This window comes from Gadus chalcogrammus, unplaced genomic scaffold (assembly GCF_026213295.1).
Source record: "Gadus chalcogrammus isolate NIFS_2021 unplaced genomic scaffold, NIFS_Gcha_1.0 GACHA026, whole genome shotgun sequence".
Lineage (NCBI taxonomy): Eukaryota > Metazoa > Chordata > Actinopteri > Gadiformes > Gadidae > Gadus > Gadus chalcogrammus.
Genome location: NW_026613461.1, coordinates 370,538 through 391,052, shown reverse-complemented (window position 1 = coordinate 391,052; position 20,515 = coordinate 370,538). Strand labels below are relative to the sequence as shown.

Below are 20,515 nucleotides of genomic sequence, written 5' to 3'. Positions count from 1 at the left end.
AATTTCAATGCAAACGTGTTACTAAGCTCACCGTAGCGTTATAGGGCCAACTCCACCATTTGGAAGTGATCAAAAAGTGATTCTAACGCTCTGAAAAGCATTTTGCGCTCATAAACAAGAAATGTTGATATCTCTGTCAATTTCAATGCAAACGTGTTACTAAGCTCACCGTAGCGTTGTAGGGCCAACTCCACCATTTGCAAGTGATCAAAAAGTGATTCTAACGCTCTGAAAAGCATTTTGCGCTCATAAACAAGAAATGTTGATATCTCTGTCAATTTCAATGCAAACGTGTTACTAAGCTCACCACAGGGTTATAGGGCCATTACTCCACCATTTGGAAGTAGTTTTGAGCAAAATCAACAATGTAAGGTCAAAAACACATTGTTGGCCAAAAAGTGATTCTAGCGCTCTGAAAAGCATTTTGCGCTCATAAACAAGAAATGTTGATATCTCTGTCAATTTCAATGCAAACGTGTTACTAAGCTCACCACAGGGTTATAGGGCCATTACTCCACCATTTGGAAGTAGTTTTGAGCAAAATCAACAATGTAAGGTCAAAAACACATTGTTGGCCAAAAAGTGATTCTAGCGCTCTGAAAAGCATTTTGCGCTCATAAACAAGAAATGTTGATATCTCTGTCAATTTCAATGCAAACGTGTTACTAAGCTCACCGTAGCGTTATAGGGCCAACTCCACCATTTGCAAGTGATCAAAAAGTGATTCTAACGCTCTGAAAAGCATTTTGCGCTCATAAACAAGAAATGTTGATATCTCTGTCAATTTCAATGCAAACGTGTTACTAAGCTCACCGTAGCGTTGTAGGGCCAACTCCACCATTTGCAAGTGATCAAAAGTGATTCTAACGCTCTGAAAAGCATTTTGCGCTCATAAACAAGAAATGTTGATATCTCTGTCAATTTCAATGCAAACGTGTTACTAAGCTCACCACAGGGTTATAGGGCCATTACTCCACCATTTGGAAGTAGTTTTGAGCAAAATCAACAATGTAAGGTCAAAAACACATTGTTGGCCAAAAAGTGATTCTAGCGCTCTGAAAAGCATTTTGCGCTCATAAACAAGAAATGTTGATATCTCTGTCAATTTCAATGCAAACGTGTTACTAAGCTCACCACAGGGTTATAGGGCCATTACTCCACCATTTGGAAGTAGTTTTGAGCAAAATCAACAATGTAAGGTCAAAAACACATTGTTGGCCAAAAAGTGATTCTAGCGCTCTGAAAAGCATTTTGCGCTCATAAACAAGAAATGTTGATATCTCTGTCAATTTCAATGCAAACGTGTTACTAAGCTCACCGTAGCGTTATAGGGCCAACTCCACCATTTGCAAGTGATCAAAAAGTGATTCTAACGCTCTGAAAAGCATTTTGCGCTCATAAACAAGAAATGTTGATATCTCTGTCAATTTCAATGCAAACGTGTTACTAAGCTCACCGTAGCGTTGTAGGGCCAACTCCACCATTTGCAAGTGATCAAAAAGTGATTCTAACGCTCTGAAAAGCATTTTGCGCTCATAAACAAGAAATGTTGATATCTCTGTCAATTTCAATGCAAACGTGTTACTAAGCTCACCACAGGGTTATAGGGCCATTACTCCACCATTTGGAAGTAGTTTTGAGCAAAATCAACAATGTAAGGTCAAAAACACATTGTTGGCCAAAAAGTGATTCTAGCGCTCTGAAAAGCATTTTGCGCTCATAAACAAGAAATGTTGATATCTCTGTCAATTTCAATGCAAACGTGTTACTAAGCTCACCACAGGGTTATAGGGCCATTACTCCACCATTTGGAAGTAGTTTTGAGCAAAATCAACAATGTAAGGTCAAAAACACATTGTTGGCCAAAAAGTGATTCTAGCGCTCTGAAAAGCATTTTGCGCTCATAAACAAGAAATGTTGATATCTCTGTCAATTTCAATGCAAACGTGTTACTAAGCTCACCGTAGCGTTATAGGGCCAACTCCACCATTTGCAAGTGATCAAAAAGTGATTCTAACGCTCTGAAAAGCATTTTGCGCTCATAAACAAGAAATGTTGATATCTCTGTCAATTTCAATGCAAACGTGTTACTAAGCTCACCGTAGCGTTGTAGGGCCAACTCCACCATTTGCAAGTGATCAAAAAGTGATTCTAACGCTCTGAAAAGCATTTTGCGCTCATAAACAAGAAATGTTGATATCTCTGTCAATTTCAATGCAAACGTGTTACTAAGCTCACCACAGGGTTATAGGGCCATTACTCCACCATTTGGAAGTAGTTTTGAGCAAAATCAACAATGTAAGGTCAAAAACACATTGTTGGCCAAAAAGTGATTCTAGCGCTCTGAAAAGCATTTTGCGCTCATAAACAAGAAATGTTGATATCTCTGTCAATTTCAATGCAAACGTGTTACTAAGCTCACCACAGGGTTATAGGGCCATTACTCCACCATTTGGAAGTAGTTTTGAGCAAAATCAACAATGTAAGGTCAAAAACACATTGTTGGCCAAAAAGTGATTCTAGCGCTCTGAAAAGCATTTTGCGCTCATAAACAAGAAATGTTGATATCTCTGTCAATTTCAATGCAAACGTGTTACTAAGCTCACCGTAGCGTTATAGGGCCAACTCCACCATTTGCAAGTGATCAAAAAGTGATTCTAACGCTCTGAAAAGCATTTTGCGCTCATAAACAAGAAATGTTGATATCTCTGTCAATTTCAATGCAAACGTGTTACTAAGCTCACCGTAGCGTTGTAGGGCCAACTCCACCATTTGCAAGTGATCAAAAAGTGATTCTAACGCTCTGAAAAGCATTTTGCGCTCATAAACAAGAAATGTTGATATCTCTGTCAATTTCAATGCAAACGTGTTACTAAGCTCACCACAGGGTTATAGGGCCATTACTCCACCATTTGGAAGTAGTTTTGAGCAAAATCAACAATGTAAGGTCAAAAACACATTGTTGGCCAAAAAGTGATTCTAGCGCTCTGAAAAGCATTTTGCGCTCATAAACAAGAAATGTTGATATCTCTGTCAATTTCAATGCAAACGTGTTACTAAGCTCACCACAGGGTTATAGGGCCATTACTCCACCATTTGGAAGTAGTTTTGAGCAAAATCAACAATGTAAGGTCAAAAACACATTGTTGGCCAAAAAGTGATTCTAGCGCTCTGAAAAGCATTTTGCGCTCATAAACAAGAAATGTTGATATCTCTGTCAATTTCAATGCAAACGTGTTACTAAGCTCACCGTAGCGTTATAGGGCCAACTCCACCATTTGCAAGTGATCAAAAAGTGATTCTAACGCTCTGAAAAGCATTTTGCGCTCATAAACAAGAAATGTTGATATCTCTGTCAATTTCAATGCAAACGTGTTACTAAGCTCACCGTAGCGTTGTAGGGCCAACTCCACCATTTGCAAGTGATCAAAAAGTGATTCTAACGCTCTGAAAAGCATTTTGCGCTCATAAACAAGAAATGTTGATATCTCTGTCAATTTCAATGCAAACGTGTTACTAAGCTCACCACAGGGTTATAGGGCCATTACTCCACCATTTGGAAGTAGTTTTGAGCAAAATCAACAATGTAAGGTCAAAAACACATTGTTGGCCAAAAAGTGATTCTAGCGCTCTGAAAAGCATTTTGCGCTCATAAACAAGAAATGTTGATATCTCTGTCAATTTCAATGCAAACGTGTTACTAAGCTCACCACAGGGTTATAGGGCCATTACTCCACCATTTGGAAGTAGTTTTGAGCAAAATCAACAATGTAAGGTCAAAAACACATTGTTGGCCAAAAAGTGATTCTAGCGCTCTGAAAAGCATTTTGCGCTCATAAACAAGAAATGTTGATATCTCTGTCAATTTCAATGCAAACGTGTTACTAAGCTCACCGTAGCGTTATAGGGCCAACTCCACCATTTGCAAGTGATCAAAAAGTGATTCTAACGCTCTGAAAAGCATTTTGCGCTCATAAACAAGAAATGTTGATATCTCTGTCAATTTCAATGCAAACGTGTTACTAAGCTCACCGTAGCGTTGTAGGGCCAACTCCACCATTTGCAAGTGATCAAAAAGTGATTCTAACGCTCTGAAAAGCATTTTGCGCTCATAAACAAGAAATGTTGATATCTCTGTCAATTTCAATGCAAACGTGTTACTAAGCTCACCACAGGGTTATAGGGCCATTACTCCACCATTTGGAAGTAGTTTTGAGCAAAATCAACAATGTAAGGTCAAAAACACATTGTTGGCCAAAAAGTGATTCTAGCGCTCTGAAAAGCATTTTGCGCTCATAAACAAGAAATGTTGATATCTCTGTCAATTTCAATGCAAACGTGTTACTAAGCTCACCACAGGGTTATAGGGCCATTACTCCACCATTTGGAAGTAGTTTTGAGCAAAATCAACAATGTAAGGTCAAAAACACATTGTTGGCCAAAAAGTGATTCTAGCGCTCTGAAAAGCATTTTGCGCTCATAAACAAGAAATGTTGATATCTCTGTCAATTTCAATGCAAACGTGTTACTAAGCTCACCGTAGCGTTATAGGGCCAACTCCACCATTTGGAAGTGATCAAAAAGTGATTCTAACGCTCTGAAAAGCATTTTGCGCTCATAAACAAGAAATGTTGATATCTCTGTCAATTTCAATGCAAACGTGTTACTAAGCTCACCGTAGCGTTGTAGGGCCAACTCCACCATTTGCAAGTGATCAAAAAGTGATTCTAACGCTCTGAAAAGCATTTTGCGCTCATAAACAAGAAATGTTGATATCTCTGTCAATTTCAATGCAAACGTGTTACTAAGCTCACCACAGGGTTATAGGGCCATTACTCCACCATTTGGAAGTAGTTTTGAGCAAAATCAACAATGTAAGGTCAAAAACACATTGTTGGCCAAAAAGTGATTCTAGCGCTCTGAAAAGCATTTTGCGCTCATAAACAAGAAATGTTGATATCTCTGTCAATTTCAATGCAAACGTGTTACTAAGCTCACCGTAGCGTTATAGGGCCAACTCCACCATTTGGAAGTGATCAAAAAGTGATTCTAACGCTCTGAAAAGCATTTTGCGCTCATAAACAAGAAATGTTGATATCTCTGTCAATTTCAATGCAAACGTGTTACTAAGCTCACCGTTACCCATAGCATGGACTTTTAACTTCCTTGTGTGGTGCAAAAGGCCTTTTATTTAAAAGACGACTGTAGGGCCAACTCCACCATTTGCAAGTGATCAAAAAGTGATTCTAACGCTCTGAAAAGCATTTTGCGCTCATAAACAAGAAATGTTGATATCTCTGTCAATTTCAATGCAAACGTGTTACTAAGCTCACCACAGGGTTATAGGGCCATTACTCCACCATTTGGAAGTAGTTTTGAGCAAAATCAACAATGTAAGGTCAAAAACACATTGTTGGCCAAAAAGTGATTCTAGCGCTCTGAAAAGCATTTTGCGCTCATAAACAAGAAATGTTGATATCTCTGTCAATTTCAATGCAAACGTGTTACTAAGCTCACCACAGGGTTATAGGGCCATTACTCCACCATTTGGAAGTAGTTTTGAGCAAAATCAACAATGTAAGGTCAAAAACACATTGTTGGCCAAAAAGAGATTCTAACGCTCTGAAAAGCATTTTGCGCTCATAAACAAGAAATGTTGATATCTCTGTCAATTTCAATGCAAACGTGTTACTAAGCTCACCGTAGCGTTATAGGGCCAACTCCACCATTTGGAAGTGATCAAAAAGTGATTCTAACGCTCTGAAAAGCATTTTGCGCTCATAAACAAGAAATGTTGATATCTCTGTCAATTTCAATGCAAACGTGTTACTAAGCTCACCGTAGCGTTGTAGGGCCAACTCCACCATTTGCAAGTGATCAAAAAGTGATTCTAACGCTCTGAAAAGCATTTTGCGCTCATAAACAAGAAATGTTGATATCTCTGTCAATTTCAATGCAAACGTGTTACTAAGCTCACCACAGGGTTATAGGGCCATTACTCCACCATTTGGAAGTAGTTTTGAGCAAAATCAACAATGTAAGGTCAAAAACACATTGTTGGCCAAAAAGTGATTCTAGCGCTCTGAAAAGCATTTTGCGCTCATAAACAAGAAATGTTGATATCTCTGTCAATTTCAATGCAAACGTGTTACTAAGCTCACCACAGCGTTAGAATCTCTTTTTGTTGGCCAAAAAGAGATTCTAACGCTCTGAAAAGCATTTTGCGCTCATAAACAAGAAATGTTGATATCTCTGTCAATTTCAATGCAAACGTGTTACTAAGCTCACCACAGGGTTATAGGGCCATTACTCCACCATTTGGAAGTAGTTTTGAGCAAAATCAACAATGTAAGGTCAAAAACACATTGTTGGCCAAAAAGAGATTCTAACGCTCTGAAAAGCATTTTGCGCTCATAAACAAGAAATGTTGATATCTCTGTCAATTTCAATGCAAACGTGTTACTAAGCTCACCGTAGCGTTATAGGGCCAACTCCACCATTTGGAAGTGATCAAAAAGTGATTCTAACGCTCTGAAAAGCATTTTGCGCTCATAAACAAGAAATGTTGATATCTCTGTCAATTTCAATGCAAACGTGTTACTAAGCTCACCGTAGCGTTGTAGGGCCAACTCCACCATTTGCAAGTGATCAAAAAGTGATTCTAACGCTCTGAAAAGCATTTTGCGCTCATAAACAAGAAATGTTGATATCTCTGTCAATTTCAATGCAAACGTGTTACTAAGCTCACCACAGGGTTATAGGGCCATTACTCCACCATTTGGAAGTAGTTTTGAGCAAAATCAACAATGTAAGGTCAAAAACACATTGTTGGCCAAAAAGTGATTCTAGCGCTCTGAAAAGCATTTTGCGCTCATAAACAAGAAATGTTGATATCTCTGTCAATTTCAATGCAAACGTGTTACTAAGCTCACCACAGGGTTATAGGGCCATTACTCCACCATTTGGAAGTAGTTTTGAGCAAAATCAACAATGTAAGGTCAAAAACACATTGTTGGCCAAAAAGAGATTCTAACGCTCTGAAAAGCATTTTGCGCTCATAAACAAGAAATGTTGATATCTCTGTCAATTTCAATGCAAACGTGTTACTAAGCTCACCGGAGTCACGCTTGCGTCACAGCGTGCTGGTCGGCCCAGTGTCATCTGGACGAGCAGGGCTTGGTAGCGTTGCAACCACACGCTACGACAAAGCCCTGGGCAAAGACAGACGCCGATTGGTCCAAGAGGAAGTAAGAACTGGCGTGGAGGAACTGCGTGCTAGCCAGATGGTGGGGATGCGACAGCAAGGCGCATGGACGAGATGGGAACAGGCAGTGGACCGCAAGATCTCCTGGTCTGAGCTTTGGCAAGCTGAGCCTTACCGGATCAAGTTCCTGATTGCGTCCGTCTATGACGTCTTGCCCAGCCCATCCAACCTCTTCTGCTGGGGCAAGGTTGACGCACCATCATGTCCTCTGTGCCTCAGAAGGGGAACGCTAGAGCACATCCTCAGCTGTTGCTCCAAAGCCCTGGGAGAAGGACGCTACACTTGGCGCCACGACCAGGTGCTGAAGGCGATAGCAGAAACCATCTTCACTAGCATCACCCAGAACAAGCCTCTCCGACCAGCAAGGCAGGCGATTGCTTTCATTCGAGCAGGGGAGAAGCCTAAGCCCAAGCCAAGGGGGGCAGCGGGACTTCTTGGAACCGCACCGGACTGGCAGATGAAGGCCGACCTGGGGAAGCAGCTCAAATTCCCAGAGCAAATCGTGGAAACCACCCTGAGACCAGACATAGTTCTGTTCTCAGATTCAACCAAACAGGTGGTCCTACTGGAGCTGACAGTTCCCTGGGAGGAGCGCATGGAAGAGGCCAATGAGAGGAAGCGTGCCAAGTATGCCAACTTAGTGGAGGAGTGCCGCAGACGGGGGTGGCGTGCCCGGTGTGTGCCAATAGAGGTGGGCTGTAGAGGCTTTGCAGCGCGATCTCTCTGCAAAGCATACAGCATGCTTGGAGTCACAGGTGCACGTCAGAGAAAGGCCATCAAGACCACCACAGAGGCAGCTGAGAAGGCCTCTAGATGGCTGTGGATCAAGAGGGGCGATCCGTGGGTACATGCTACTTAGACACAAGTTGGGACTTGATCAATCCCGGCTGGGTCGCCTGGTTGAGGGTGTATGATGTTGCGAGACCCGAAACACCCAATGACCCCAGGTTCCATCACTGATGATGTGTCTAAGTGCATCAATAGATGTATATTAAACTATTTTACCCTGGCCTGGCCAGTGACGTTCAGGAACAGACTGGATGACAACCATGAATAGTGTGGCGACAACTGGAGAGACAGTGGACAGCTCGGAGAGACGGCAACCGGGGTAGGAAGGGCCAGCAACCCAACCTGCAACTTCCGTGAGGAAGTACCCAAATCAGCTACGGAAAGCCTTAATGTAATATACCCCCAGGGATGCCCGAGAGGGGGGGAGAATGAGCACCCCAATAGGACGGACCTACAGTTAACGACAAACGCAGACGGATTATCGACAACGACTGCAGAATGTGTCTGCGGCAAAGTATGCAAAAACCCGCGTGGCCTGAAGATCCACCAGGGCAAGATGAAATGCTTGTTGAAGGAGCAACTGATACAGCGCACAGGGATCACCCCTGATGAGACGCAGGAGGAGCCAGGCCCGGAATCACCCCACAGTGCTCGGAACCTCCACGTACCAGTAGCCCCAGACCCAGGCAGAGTAACCGAACATCGTCGGGTCAAGTGGCCTCCGGCCAGTAAGGAGAGACAGTGGCTCCAGTTCGATGACGATGTGGATACGATCTTAGAATCAGCAGCCAAGGGCGACACAGACGGGAAGCTCAAAACCATGGCAACCATCATCATCAGCCTTGCTGTCGAGAGGTTTGGTACAGTGGAGAAGTTGGGTACCAAGACCCCCTACATGAACAACCGTAGGGCAGAGAAGATCAGCCAGTTAAGGCAGGAGCTGCGGGTCCTGAAGCGGCAGTACAAGGTAGCGCGAGAAGAGGAAAGGGATGCACTATCAGAACTTCGCGGCATCCTCAGGAAGAAGCTCACCACTCTTCGAAGGGCAGAATGGCACAGACGGCGGGGGAAAGAGAGGGCCAAGAGGCGGTCTGCCTTCATCGCAAACCCCTTTGGAGTCACCAAGCAGTTGCTTGGGCAAAAACGAAGTGGAAAACTTGTTTGTCCCAAAGAGGAGATTGACAACCATCTCTGCAACACATACAGTGATGCTGCTTGGGAGGAAGACCTAGGTCCCTACAGATCTTTGATAGAGCCCCCAGGACCCACCACAGACTTCAACAGCAAGGAGCCCAGTTGGAAGGAGATTCAGGAAGTTGTCAAGGCAGCCAGAGCCAGTTCAGCCCCTGGACCAAGCGGAGTGCCCTACAAACTATACAAGAGGTGTCCCAGACTCCTTCACCGGCTGTGGAAGATCCTGAGGGTTATCTGGAGGAGGGGAAAGGTAGCCCAACAATGGAGATTTGCAGAAGGTGTCTGGATTCCCAAGGAGGAGAATGCTAAGAACATCGAGCAGTTCAGAACGATCTCGCTGCTCAGCGTTGAGGGGAAGATATTCTTCGCCATCCTATCCCGTCGGTTGACGGAGTTCCTCCTGAAGAACGAGTACATCGACACCTCTGTACAGAAGGGCGGAATCCCAAAGGTGCCAGGATGCCTCGAACATACAGGTGTGGTCACACAGTTGATCAGAGAGGCAAGAGAAGGGAAAGGAGACCTAGCAGTGCTGTGGCTCGATCTCACCAACGCTTATGGATCCATTCCTCATAAGCTAGTGGAAACAGCACTGGACCGGCACCATGTCCCAGGTAAAATTAGGGACCTTATCTTGGACTATTACAAGAGTTTCAAGCTGAGAGTCACCTCTGGGACGGTCACATCTGAGTGGCATCGGCTGGAGAAAGGGATCATCACTGGATGCACTATTTCAGTGATTCTCTTTGCCTTGGCCATGAACATGCTGGTCAAGTCAGCAGAAGTCGAGTGCAGAGGTCCGATCACCAAGTCTGGAGTCCGCCAGCCCCCCATCAGAGCCTTTATGGACGACCTGACAGTAACGACGACGTCAGTGCCGGGGTGCCGATGGATCCTTCAGGGCTTGGAGAAGATCATCACCTGGGCTCGGATGTGTTTCAAGCCTGCAAAATCTAGGTCCCTGGTGCTCAAGAGAGGGAAAGTGACTGATAAGTTCCGCTTCTCTCTGGACGGCACCCAGATTCCATCAGTCACCGAGAAACCCATCAAGAGCCTCGGAAAGACCTTTGATTGCACCCTGAAGGACGCTGCATCCATCAAGGCCACAAATCGGGAGCTGGAGGCGTGGCTGACAGCAGTGGACAAGTCGGGTCTGCCTGGTAAATTCAAGGCCTGGATTTACCAGCATGGTGTTCTCCCCAGGATTCTGTGGCCCCTGCTTGTGTACGAGTTCCCAATAACAACAGTACAGGGCTTCGAGAGGAGGATCAGCCGTTACCTCCGTAGATGGCTGGGCCTGCCACGAAGCCTGAGTAGCATCGCTCTATACGGGCACAACAACAAACTGAAGCTCCCCATTAGCAGCCTGAATGAGGAGTTCATGGTAACCCGTGCAAGGGAGGTGCTGCAGTACAGGGAATCCAGTGATCCAAAGGTCTCCCAGGCTGGCATCGAAGTCAGGACTGGAAGGAAGTGGAGGGCGCAGGAAGCAGTCGAGCAGGCGGAGTCACGCTTGCGTCACAGCGTGCTGGTCGGCCCAGTGTCATCTGGACGAGCAGGGCTTGGTAGCGTTGCAACCACACGCTACGACAAAGCCCTGGGCAAAGACAGACGCCGATTGGTCCAAGAGGAAGTAAGAACTGGCGTGGAGGAACTGCGTGCTAGCCAGATGGTGGGGATGCGACAGCAAGGCGCATGGACGAGATGGGAACAGGCAGTGGACCGCAAGATCTCCTGGTCTGAGCTTTGGCAAGCTGAGCCTTACCGGATCAAGTTCCTGATTGCGTCCGTCTATGACGTCTTGCCCAGCCCATCCAACCTCTTCTGCTGGGGCAAGGTTGACGCACCATCATGTCCTCTGTGCCTCAGAAGGGGAACGCTAGAGCACATCCTCAGCTGTTGCTCCAAAGCCCTGGGAGAAGGACGCTACACTTGGCGCCACGACCAGGTGCTGAAGGCGATAGCAGAAACCATCTTCACTAGCATCACCCAGAACAAGCCTCTCCGACCAGCAAGGCAGGCGATTGCTTTCATTCGAGCAGGGGAGAAGCCTAAGCCCAAGCCAAGGGGGGCAGCGGGACTTCTTGGAACCGCACCGGACTGGCAGATGAAGGCCGACCTGGGGAAGCAGCTCAAATTCCCAGAGCAAATCGTGGAAACCACCCTGAGACCAGACATAGTTCTGTTCTCAGATTCAACCAAACAGGTGGTCCTACTGGAGCTGACAGTTCCCTGGGAGGAGCGCATGGAAGAGGCCAATGAGAGGAAGCGTGCCAAGTATGCCAACTTAGTGGAGGAGTGCCGCAGACGGGGGTGGCGTGCCCGGTGTGTGCCAATAGAGGTGGGCTGTAGAGGCTTTGCAGCGCGATCTCTCTGCAAAGCATACAGCATGCTTGGAGTCACAGGTGCACGTCAGAGAAAGGCCATCAAGACCACCACAGAGGCAGCTGAGAAGGCCTCTAGATGGCTGTGGATCAAGAGGGGCGATCCGTGGGTACATGCTACTTAGACACAAGTTGGGACTTGATCAATCCCGGCTGGGTCGCCTGGTTGAGGGTGTATGATGTTGCGAGACCCGAAACACCCAATGACCCCAGGTTCCATCACTGATGATGTGTCTAAGTGCATCAATAGATGTATATTAAACTATTTTACCCTGGCCTGGCCAGTGACGTTCAGGAACAGACTGGATGACAACCATGAATAGTGTGGCGACAACTGGAGAGACAGTGGACAGCTCGGAGAGACGGCAACCGGGGTAGGAAGGGCCAGCAACCCAACCTGCAACTTCCGTGAGGAAGTACCCAAATCAGCTACGGAAAGCCTTAATGTAATATACCCCCAGGGATGCCCGAGAGGGGGGGAGAATGAGCACCCCAATAGGACGGACCTACAGTTAACGACAAACGCAGACGGATTATCGACAACGACTGCAGAATGTGTCTGCGGCAAAGTATGCAAAAACCCGCGTGGCCTGAAGATCCACCAGGGCAAGATGAAATGCTTGTTGAAGGAGCAACTGATACAGCGCACAGGGATCACCCCTGATGAGACGCAGGAGGAGCCAGGCCCGGAATCACCCCACAGTGCTCGGAACCTCCACGTACCAGTAGCCCCAGACCCAGGCAGAGTAACCGAACATCGTCGGGTCAAGTGGCCTCCGGCCAGTAAGGAGAGACAGTGGCTCCAGTTCGATGACGATGTGGATACGATCTTAGAATCAGCAGCCAAGGGCGACACAGACGGGAAGCTCAAAACCATGGCAACCATCATCATCAGCCTTGCTGTCGAGAGGTTTGGTACAGTGGAGAAGTTGGGTACCAAGACCCCCTACATGAACAACCGTAGGGCAGAGAAGATCAGCCAGTTAAGGCAGGAGCTGCGGGTCCTGAAGCGGCAGTACAAGGTAGCGCGAGAAGAGGAAAGGGATGCACTATCAGAACTTCGCGGCATCCTCAGGAAGAAGCTCACCACTCTTCGAAGGGCAGAATGGCACAGACGGCGGGGGAAAGAGAGGGCCAAGAGGCGGTCTGCCTTCATCGCAAACCCCTTTGGAGTCACCAAGCAGTTGCTTGGGCAAAAACGAAGTGGAAAACTTGTTTGTCCCAAAGAGGAGATTGACAACCATCTCTGCAACACATACAGTGATGCTGCTTGGGAGGAAGACCTAGGTCCCTACAGATCTTTGATAGAGCCCCCAGGACCCACCACAGACTTCAACAGCAAGGAGCCCAGTTGGAAGGAGATTCAGGAAGTTGTCAAGGCAGCCAGAGCCAGTTCAGCCCCTGGACCAAGCGGAGTGCCCTACAAACTATACAAGAGGTGTCCCAGACTCCTTCACCGGCTGTGGAAGATCCTGAGGGTTATCTGGAGGAGGGGAAAGGTAGCCCAACAATGGAGATTTGCAGAAGGTGTCTGGATTCCCAAGGAGGAGAATGCTAAGAACATCGAGCAGTTCAGAACGATCTCGCTGCTCAGCGTTGAGGGGAAGATATTCTTCGCCATCCTATCCCGTCGGTTGACGGAGTTCCTCCTGAAGAACGAGTACATCGACACCTCTGTACAGAAGGGCGGAATCCCAAAGGTGCCAGGATGCCTCGAACATACAGGTGTGGTCACACAGTTGATCAGAGAGGCAAGAGAAGGGAAAGGAGACCTAGCAGTGCTGTGGCTCGATCTCACCAACGCTTATGGATCCATTCCTCATAAGCTAGTGGAAACAGCACTGGACCGGCACCATGTCCCAGGTAAAATTAGGGACCTTATCTTGGACTATTACAAGAGTTTCAAGCTGAGAGTCACCTCTGGGACGGTCACATCTGAGTGGCATCGGCTGGAGAAAGGGATCATCACTGGATGCACTATTTCAGTGATTCTCTTTGCCTTGGCCATGAACATGCTGGTCAAGTCAGCAGAAGTCGAGTGCAGAGGTCCGATCACCAAGTCTGGAGTCCGCCAGCCCCCCATCAGAGCCTTTATGGACGACCTGACAGTAACGACGACGTCAGTGCCGGGGTGCCGATGGATCCTTCAGGGCTTGGAGAAGATCATCACCTGGGCTCGGATGTGTTTCAAGCCTGCAAAATCTAGGTCCCTGGTGCTCAAGAGAGGGAAAGTGACTGATAAGTTCCGCTTCTCTCTGGACGGCACCCAGATTCCATCAGTCACCGAGAAACCCATCAAGAGCCTCGGAAAGACCTTTGATTGCACCCTGAAGGACGCTGCATCCATCAAGGCCACAAATCGGGAGCTGGAGGCGTGGCTGACAGCAGTGGACAAGTCGGGTCTGCCTGGTAAATTCAAGGCCTGGATTTACCAGCATGGTGTTCTCCCCAGGATTCTGTGGCCCCTGCTTGTGTACGAGTTCCCAATAACAACAGTACAGGGCTTCGAGAGGAGGATCAGCCGTTACCTCCGTAGATGGCTGGGCCTGCCACGAAGCCTGAGTAGCATCGCTCTATACGGGCACAACAACAAACTGAAGCTCCCCATTAGCAGCCTGAATGAGGAGTTCATGGTAACCCGTGCAAGGGAGGTGCTGCAGTACAGGGAATCCAGTGATCCAAAGGTCTCCCAGGCTGGCATCGAAGTCAGGACTGGAAGGAAGTGGAGGGCGCAGGAAGCAGTCGAGCAGGCGGAGTCACGCTTGCGTCACAGCGTGCTGGTCGGCCCAGTGTCATCTGGACGAGCAGGGCTTGGTAGCGTTGCAACCACACGCTACGACAAAGCCCTGGGCAAAGACAGACGCCGATTGGTCCAAGAGGAAGTAAGAACTGGCGTGGAGGAACTGCGTGCTAGCCAGATGGTGGGGATGCGACAGCAAGGCGCATGGACGAGATGGGAACAGGCAGTGGACCGCAAGATCTCCTGGTCTGAGCTTTGGCAAGCTGAGCCTTACCGGATCAAGTTCCTGATTGCGTCCGTCTATGACGTCTTGCCCAGCCCATCCAACCTCTTCTGCTGGGGCAAGGTTGACGCACCATCATGTCCTCTGTGCCTCAGAAGGGGAACGCTAGAGCACATCCTCAGCTGTTGCTCCAAAGCCCTGGGAGAAGGACGCTACACTTGGCGCCACGACCAGGTGCTGAAGGCGATAGCAGAAACCATCTTCACTAGCATCACCCAGAACAAGCCTCTCCGACCAGCAAGGCAGGCGATTGCTTTCATTCGAGCAGGGGAGAAGCCTAAGCCCAAGCCAAGGGGGGCAGCGGGACTTCTTGGAACCGCACCGGACTGGCAGATGAAGGCCGACCTGGGGAAGCAGCTCAAATTCCCAGAGCAAATCGTGGAAACCACCCTGAGACCAGACATAGTTCTGTTCTCAGATTCAACCAAACAGGTGGTCCTACTGGAGCTGACAGTTCCCTGGGAGGAGCGCATGGAAGAGGCCAATGAGAGGAAGCGTGCCAAGTATGCCAACTTAGTGGAGGAGTGCCGCAGACGGGGGTGGCGTGCCCGGTGTGTGCCAATAGAGGTGGGCTGTAGAGGCTTTGCAGCGCGATCTCTCTGCAAAGCATACAGCATGCTTGGAGTCACAGGTGCACGTCAGAGAAAGGCCATCAAGACCACCACAGAGGCAGCTGAGAAGGCCTCTAGATGGCTGTGGATCAAGAGGGGCGATCCGTGGGTACATGCTACTTAGACACAAGTTGGGACTTGATCAATCCCGGCTGGGTCGCCTGGTTGAGGGTGTATGATGTTGCGAGACCCGAAACACCCAATGACCCCAGGTTCCATCACTGATGATGTGTCTAAGTGCATCAATAGATGTATATTAAACTATTTTACCCTGGCCTGGCCAGTGACGTTCAGGAACAGACTGGATGACAACCATGAATAGTGTGGCGACAACTGGAGAGACAGTGGACAGCTCGGAGAGACGGCAACCGGGGTAGGAAGGGCCAGCAACCCAACCTGCAACTTCCGTGAGGAAGTACCCAAATCAGCTACGGAAAGCCTTAATGTAATATACCCCCAGGGATGCCCGAGAGGGGGGGAGAATGAGCACCCCAATAGGACGGACCTACAGTTAACGACAAACGCAGACGGATTATCGACAACGACTGCAGAATGTGTCTGCGGCAAAGTATGCAAAAACCCGCGTGGCCTGAAGATCCACCAGGGCAAGATGAAATGCTTGTTGAAGGAGCAACTGATACAGCGCACAGGGATCACCCCTGATGAGACGCAGGAGGAGCCAGGCCCGGAATCACCCCACAGTGCTCGGAACCTCCACGTACCAGTAGCCCCAGACCCAGGCAGAGTAACCGAACATCGTCGGGTCAAGTGGCCTCCGGCCAGTAAGGAGAGACAGTGGCTCCAGTTCGATGACGATGTGGATACGATCTTAGAATCAGCAGCCAAGGGCGACACAGACGGGAAGCTCAAAACCATGGCAACCATCATCATCAGCCTTGCTGTCGAGAGGTTTGGTACAGTGGAGAAGTTGGGTACCAAGACCCCCTACATGAACAACCGTAGGGCAGAGAAGATCAGCCAGTTAAGGCAGGAGCTGCGGGTCCTGAAGCGGCAGTACAAGGTAGCGCGAGAAGAGGAAAGGGATGCACTATCAGAACTTCGCGGCATCCTCAGGAAGAAGCTCACCACTCTTCGAAGGGCAGAATGGCACAGACGGCGGGGGAAAGAGAGGGCCAAGAGGCGGTCTGCCTTCATCGCAAACCCCTTTGGAGTCACCAAGCAGTTGCTTGGGCAAAAACGAAGTGGAAAACTTGTTTGTCCCAAAGAGGAGATTGACAACCATCTCTGCAACACATACAGTGATGCTGCTTGGGAGGAAGACCTAGGTCCCTACAGATCTTTGATAGAGCCCCCAGGACCCACCACAGACTTCAACAGCAAGGAGCCCAGTTGGAAGGAGATTCAGGAAGTTGTCAAGGCAGCCAGAGCCAGTTCAGCCCCTGGACCAAGCGGAGTGCCCTACAAACTATACAAGAGGTGTCCCAGACTCCTTCACCGGCTGTGGAAGATCCTGAGGGTTATCTGGAGGAGGGGAAAGGTAGCCCAACAATGGAGATTTGCAGAAGGTGTCTGGATTCCCAAGGAGGAGAATGCTAAGAACATCGAGCAGTTCAGAACGATCTCGCTGCTCAGCGTTGAGGGGAAGATATTCTTCGCCATCCTATCCCGTCGGTTGACGGAGTTCCTCCTGAAGAACGAGTACATCGACACCTCTGTACAGAAGGGCGGAATCCCAAAGGTGCCAGGATGCCTCGAACATACAGGTGTGGTCACACAGTTGATCAGAGAGGCAAGAGAAGGGAAAGGAGACCTAGCAGTGCTGTGGCTCGATCTCACCAACGCTTATGGATCCATTCCTCATAAGCTAGTGGAAACAGCACTGGACCGGCACCATGTCCCAGGTAAAATTAGGGACCTTATCTTGGACTATTACAAGAGTTTCAAGCTGAGAGTCACCTCTGGGACGGTCACATCTGAGTGGCATCGGCTGGAGAAAGGGATCATCACTGGATGCACTATTTCAGTGATTCTCTTTGCCTTGGCCATGAACATGCTGGTCAAGTCAGCAGAAGTCGAGTGCAGAGGTCCGATCACCAAGTCTGGAGTCCGCCAGCCCCCCATCAGAGCCTTTATGGACGACCTGACAGTAACGACGACGTCAGTGCCGGGGTGCCGATGGATCCTTCAGGGCTTGGAGAAGATCATCACCTGGGCTCGGATGTGTTTCAAGCCTGCAAAATCTAGGTCCCTGGTGCTCAAGAGAGGGAAAGTGACTGATAAGTTCCGCTTCTCTCTGGACGGCACCCAGATTCCATCAGTCACCGAGAAACCCATCAAGAGCCTCGGAAAGACCTTTGATTGCACCCTGAAGGACGCTGCATCCATCAAGGCCACAAATCGGGAGCTGGAGGCGTGGCTGACAGCAGTGGACAAGTCGGGTCTGCCTGGTAAATTCAAGGCCTGGATTTACCAGCATGGTGTTCTCCCCAGGATTCTGTGGCCCCTGCTTGTGTACGAGTTCCCAATAACAACAGTACAGGGCTTCGAGAGGAGGATCAGCCGTTACCTCCGTAGATGGCTGGGCCTGCCACGAAGCCTGAGTAGCATCGCTCTATACGGGCACAACAACAAACTGAAGCTCCCCATTAGCAGCCTGAATGAGGAGTTCATGGTAACCCGTGCAAGGGAGGTGCTGCAGTACAGGGAATCCAGTGATCCAAAGGTCTCCCAGGCTGGCATCGAAGTCAGGACTGGAAGGAAGTGGAGGGCGCAGGAAGCAGTCGAGCAGGCGGAGTCACGCTTGCGTCACAGCGTGCTGGTCGGCCCAGTGTCATCTGGACGAGCAGGGCTTGGTAGCGTTGCAACCACACGCTACGACAAAGCCCTGGGCAAAGACAGACGCCGATTGGTCCAAGAGGAAGTAAGAACTGGCGTGGAGGAACTGCGTGCTAGCCAGATGGTGGGGATGCGACAGCAAGGCGCATGGACGAGATGGGAACAGGCAGTGGACCGCAAGATCTCCTGGTCTGAGCTTTGGCAAGCTGAGCCTTACCGGATCAAGTTCCTGATTGCGTCCGTCTATGACGTCTTGCCCAGCCCATCCAACCTCTTCTGCTGGGGCAAGGTTGACGCACCATCATGTCCTCTGTGCCTCAGAAGGGGAACGCTAGAGCACATCCTCAGCTGTTGCTCCAAAGCCCTGGGAGAAGGACGCTACACTTGGCGCCACGACCAGGTGCTGAAGGCGATAGCAGAAACCATCTTCACTAGCATCACCCAGAACAAGCCTCTCCGACCAGCAAGGCAGGCGATTGCTTTCATTCGAGCAGGGGAGAAGCCTAAGCCCAAGCCAAGGGGGGCAGCGGGACTTCTTGGAACCGCACCGGACTGGCAGATGAAGGCCGACCTGGGGAAGCAGCTCAAATTCCCAGAGCAAATCGTGGAAACCACCCTGAGACCAGACATAGTTCTGTTCTCAGATTCAACCAAACAGGTGGTCCTACTGGAGCTGACAGTTCCCTGGGAGGAGCGCATGGAAGAGGCCAATGAGAGGAAGCGTGCCAAGTATGCCAACTTAGTGGAGGAGTGCCGCAGACGGGGGTGGCGTGCCCGGTGTGTGCCAATAGAGGTGGGCTGTAGAGGCTTTGCAGCGCGATCTCTCTGCAAAGCATACAGCATGCTTGGAGTCACAGGTGCACGTCAGAGAAAGGCCATCAAGACCACCACAGAGGCAGCTGAGAAGGCCTCTAGATGGCTGTGGATCAAGAGGGGCGATCCGTGGGTACATGCTACTTAGACACAAGTTGGGACTTGATCAATCCCGGCTGGGTCGCCTGGTTGAGGGTGTATGATGTTGCGAGACCCGAAACACCCAATGACCTCAGGTTCCATCACTGATGATGTGTCTAAGTGCATCAATAGATGTATATTAAACCGTAGCGTTATAGGGCCAACTCCACCATTTGGAAGTGATCAAAAAGTGATTCTAACGCTCTGAAAAGCATTTTGCGCTCATAAACAAGAAATGTTGATATCTCTGTCAATTTCAATGCAAACGTGTTACTAAGCTCACCGTAGCGTTGTAGGGCCAACTCCACCATTTGCAAGTGATCAAAAAGTGATTCTAACGCTCTGAAAAGCATTTTGCGCTCATAAACAAGAAATGTTGATATCTCTGTCAATTTCAATGCAAACGTGTTACTAAGCTCACCACAGGGTTATAGGGCCATTACTCCACCATTTGGAAGTAGTTTTGAGCAAAATCAACAATGTAAGGTCAAAAACACATTGTTGGCCAAAAAGTGATTCTAGCGCTCTGAAAAGCATTTTGCGCTCATAAACAAGAAATGTTGATATCTCTGTCAATTTCAATGCAAACGTGTTACTAAGCTCACCACAGGGTTATAGGGCCATTACTCCACCATTTGGAAGTAGTTTTGAGCAAAATCAACAATGTAAGGTCAAAAACACATTGTTGGCCAAAAAGTGATTCTAGCGCTCTGAAAAGCATTTTGCGCTCATAAACAAGAAATGTTGATATCTCTGTCAATTTCAATGCAAACGTGTTACTAAGCTCACCACAGGGTTATAGGGCCATTACTCCACCATTTGGAAGTAGTTTTGAGCAAAATCAACAATGTAAGGTCAAAAACACATTGTTGGCCAAAAAGTGATTCTAGCGCTCTGAAAAGCATTTTGCGCTCATAAACAAGAAATGTTGATATCTCTGTCAATTTCAATGCAAACGTGTTACTAAGCTCACCGTAGCGTTATAGGGCCAACTCCACCATTTGCAAGTGATCAAAAAGTGATTCTAACGCTCTGAAAAGCATTTTGCGCTCATAAACAAGAAATGTTGATATCTCTGTCAATTTCAATGCAAACGTGTTACTAAGCTCACCGTAGCGTTGTAGGGCCAACTCCACCATTTGCAAGTGATCAAAAAGTGATTCTAACGCTCTGAAAAGCATTTTGCGCTCATAAACAAGAAATGTTGATATCTCTGTCAATTTCAATGCAAACGTGTTACTAAGCTCACAACAGGGTTATAGGGCCATTACTCCACCATTTGGAAGTAGTTTTGAGCAAAATCAACAATGTAAGGTCAAAAACACATTGTTGGCCAAAAAGTGATTCTAGCGCTCTGAAAAGCATTTTGCGCTCATAAACAAGAAATGTTGATATCTCTGTCAATTTCAATGCAAACGTGTTACTAAGCTCACCACAGGGTTATAGGGCCATTACTCCACCATTTGGAAGTAGTTTTGAGCAAAATCAACAATGTAAGGT

The 20,515-nt window shown here is 48.2% G+C and overlaps 3 protein-coding genes across 3 annotated transcripts; all 3 read left to right on the top strand.

Annotated features, from left to right (window-relative positions):
- Positions 1 to 8,594: 8,594 nt before the first annotated feature.
- Positions 8,595 to 11,803, top strand: LOC130377958 (uncharacterized). Its single transcript, XM_056584913.1, has one exon. The coding sequence runs from the start codon at positions 8,610 to 8,612 to the stop codon at positions 11,754 to 11,756; it is 3,147 nt and encodes a 1,048-aa protein (XP_056440888.1). The 5' UTR covers positions 8,595 to 8,609; the 3' UTR covers positions 11,757 to 11,803.
- Positions 11,804 to 12,227: 424 nt separating this feature from the next.
- On the top strand, positions 12,228 to 15,436 carry LOC130377957 (uncharacterized). Its single transcript, XM_056584912.1, has one exon. It carries the CDS (start codon positions 12,243 to 12,245, stop codon positions 15,387 to 15,389), a length of 3,147 nt encoding a protein of 1,048 aa, XP_056440887.1. The 5' UTR covers positions 12,228 to 12,242; the 3' UTR covers positions 15,390 to 15,436.
- A 424-nt stretch (positions 15,437 to 15,860) lies between these two features.
- LOC130377955 (uncharacterized) lies at positions 15,861 to 19,187 on the top strand. Its single transcript, XM_056584910.1, has one exon. The coding sequence runs from the start codon at positions 15,876 to 15,878 to the stop codon at positions 19,020 to 19,022; it is 3,147 nt and encodes a 1,048-aa protein (XP_056440885.1). The 5' UTR covers positions 15,861 to 15,875; the 3' UTR covers positions 19,023 to 19,187.
- Positions 19,188 to 20,515: the final 1,328 nt, after the last annotated feature.

Coding starts and splice junctions, on each gene's coding strand:
- LOC130377958 (XM_056584913.1), top strand. CDS start 8,610: ATGAAATGCTTGTTGAAGGAGCAACTGATACAGCGCACAGGGATCACC.
- LOC130377957 (XM_056584912.1), top strand. CDS start 12,243: ATGAAATGCTTGTTGAAGGAGCAACTGATACAGCGCACAGGGATCACC.
- LOC130377955 (XM_056584910.1), top strand. CDS start 15,876: ATGAAATGCTTGTTGAAGGAGCAACTGATACAGCGCACAGGGATCACC.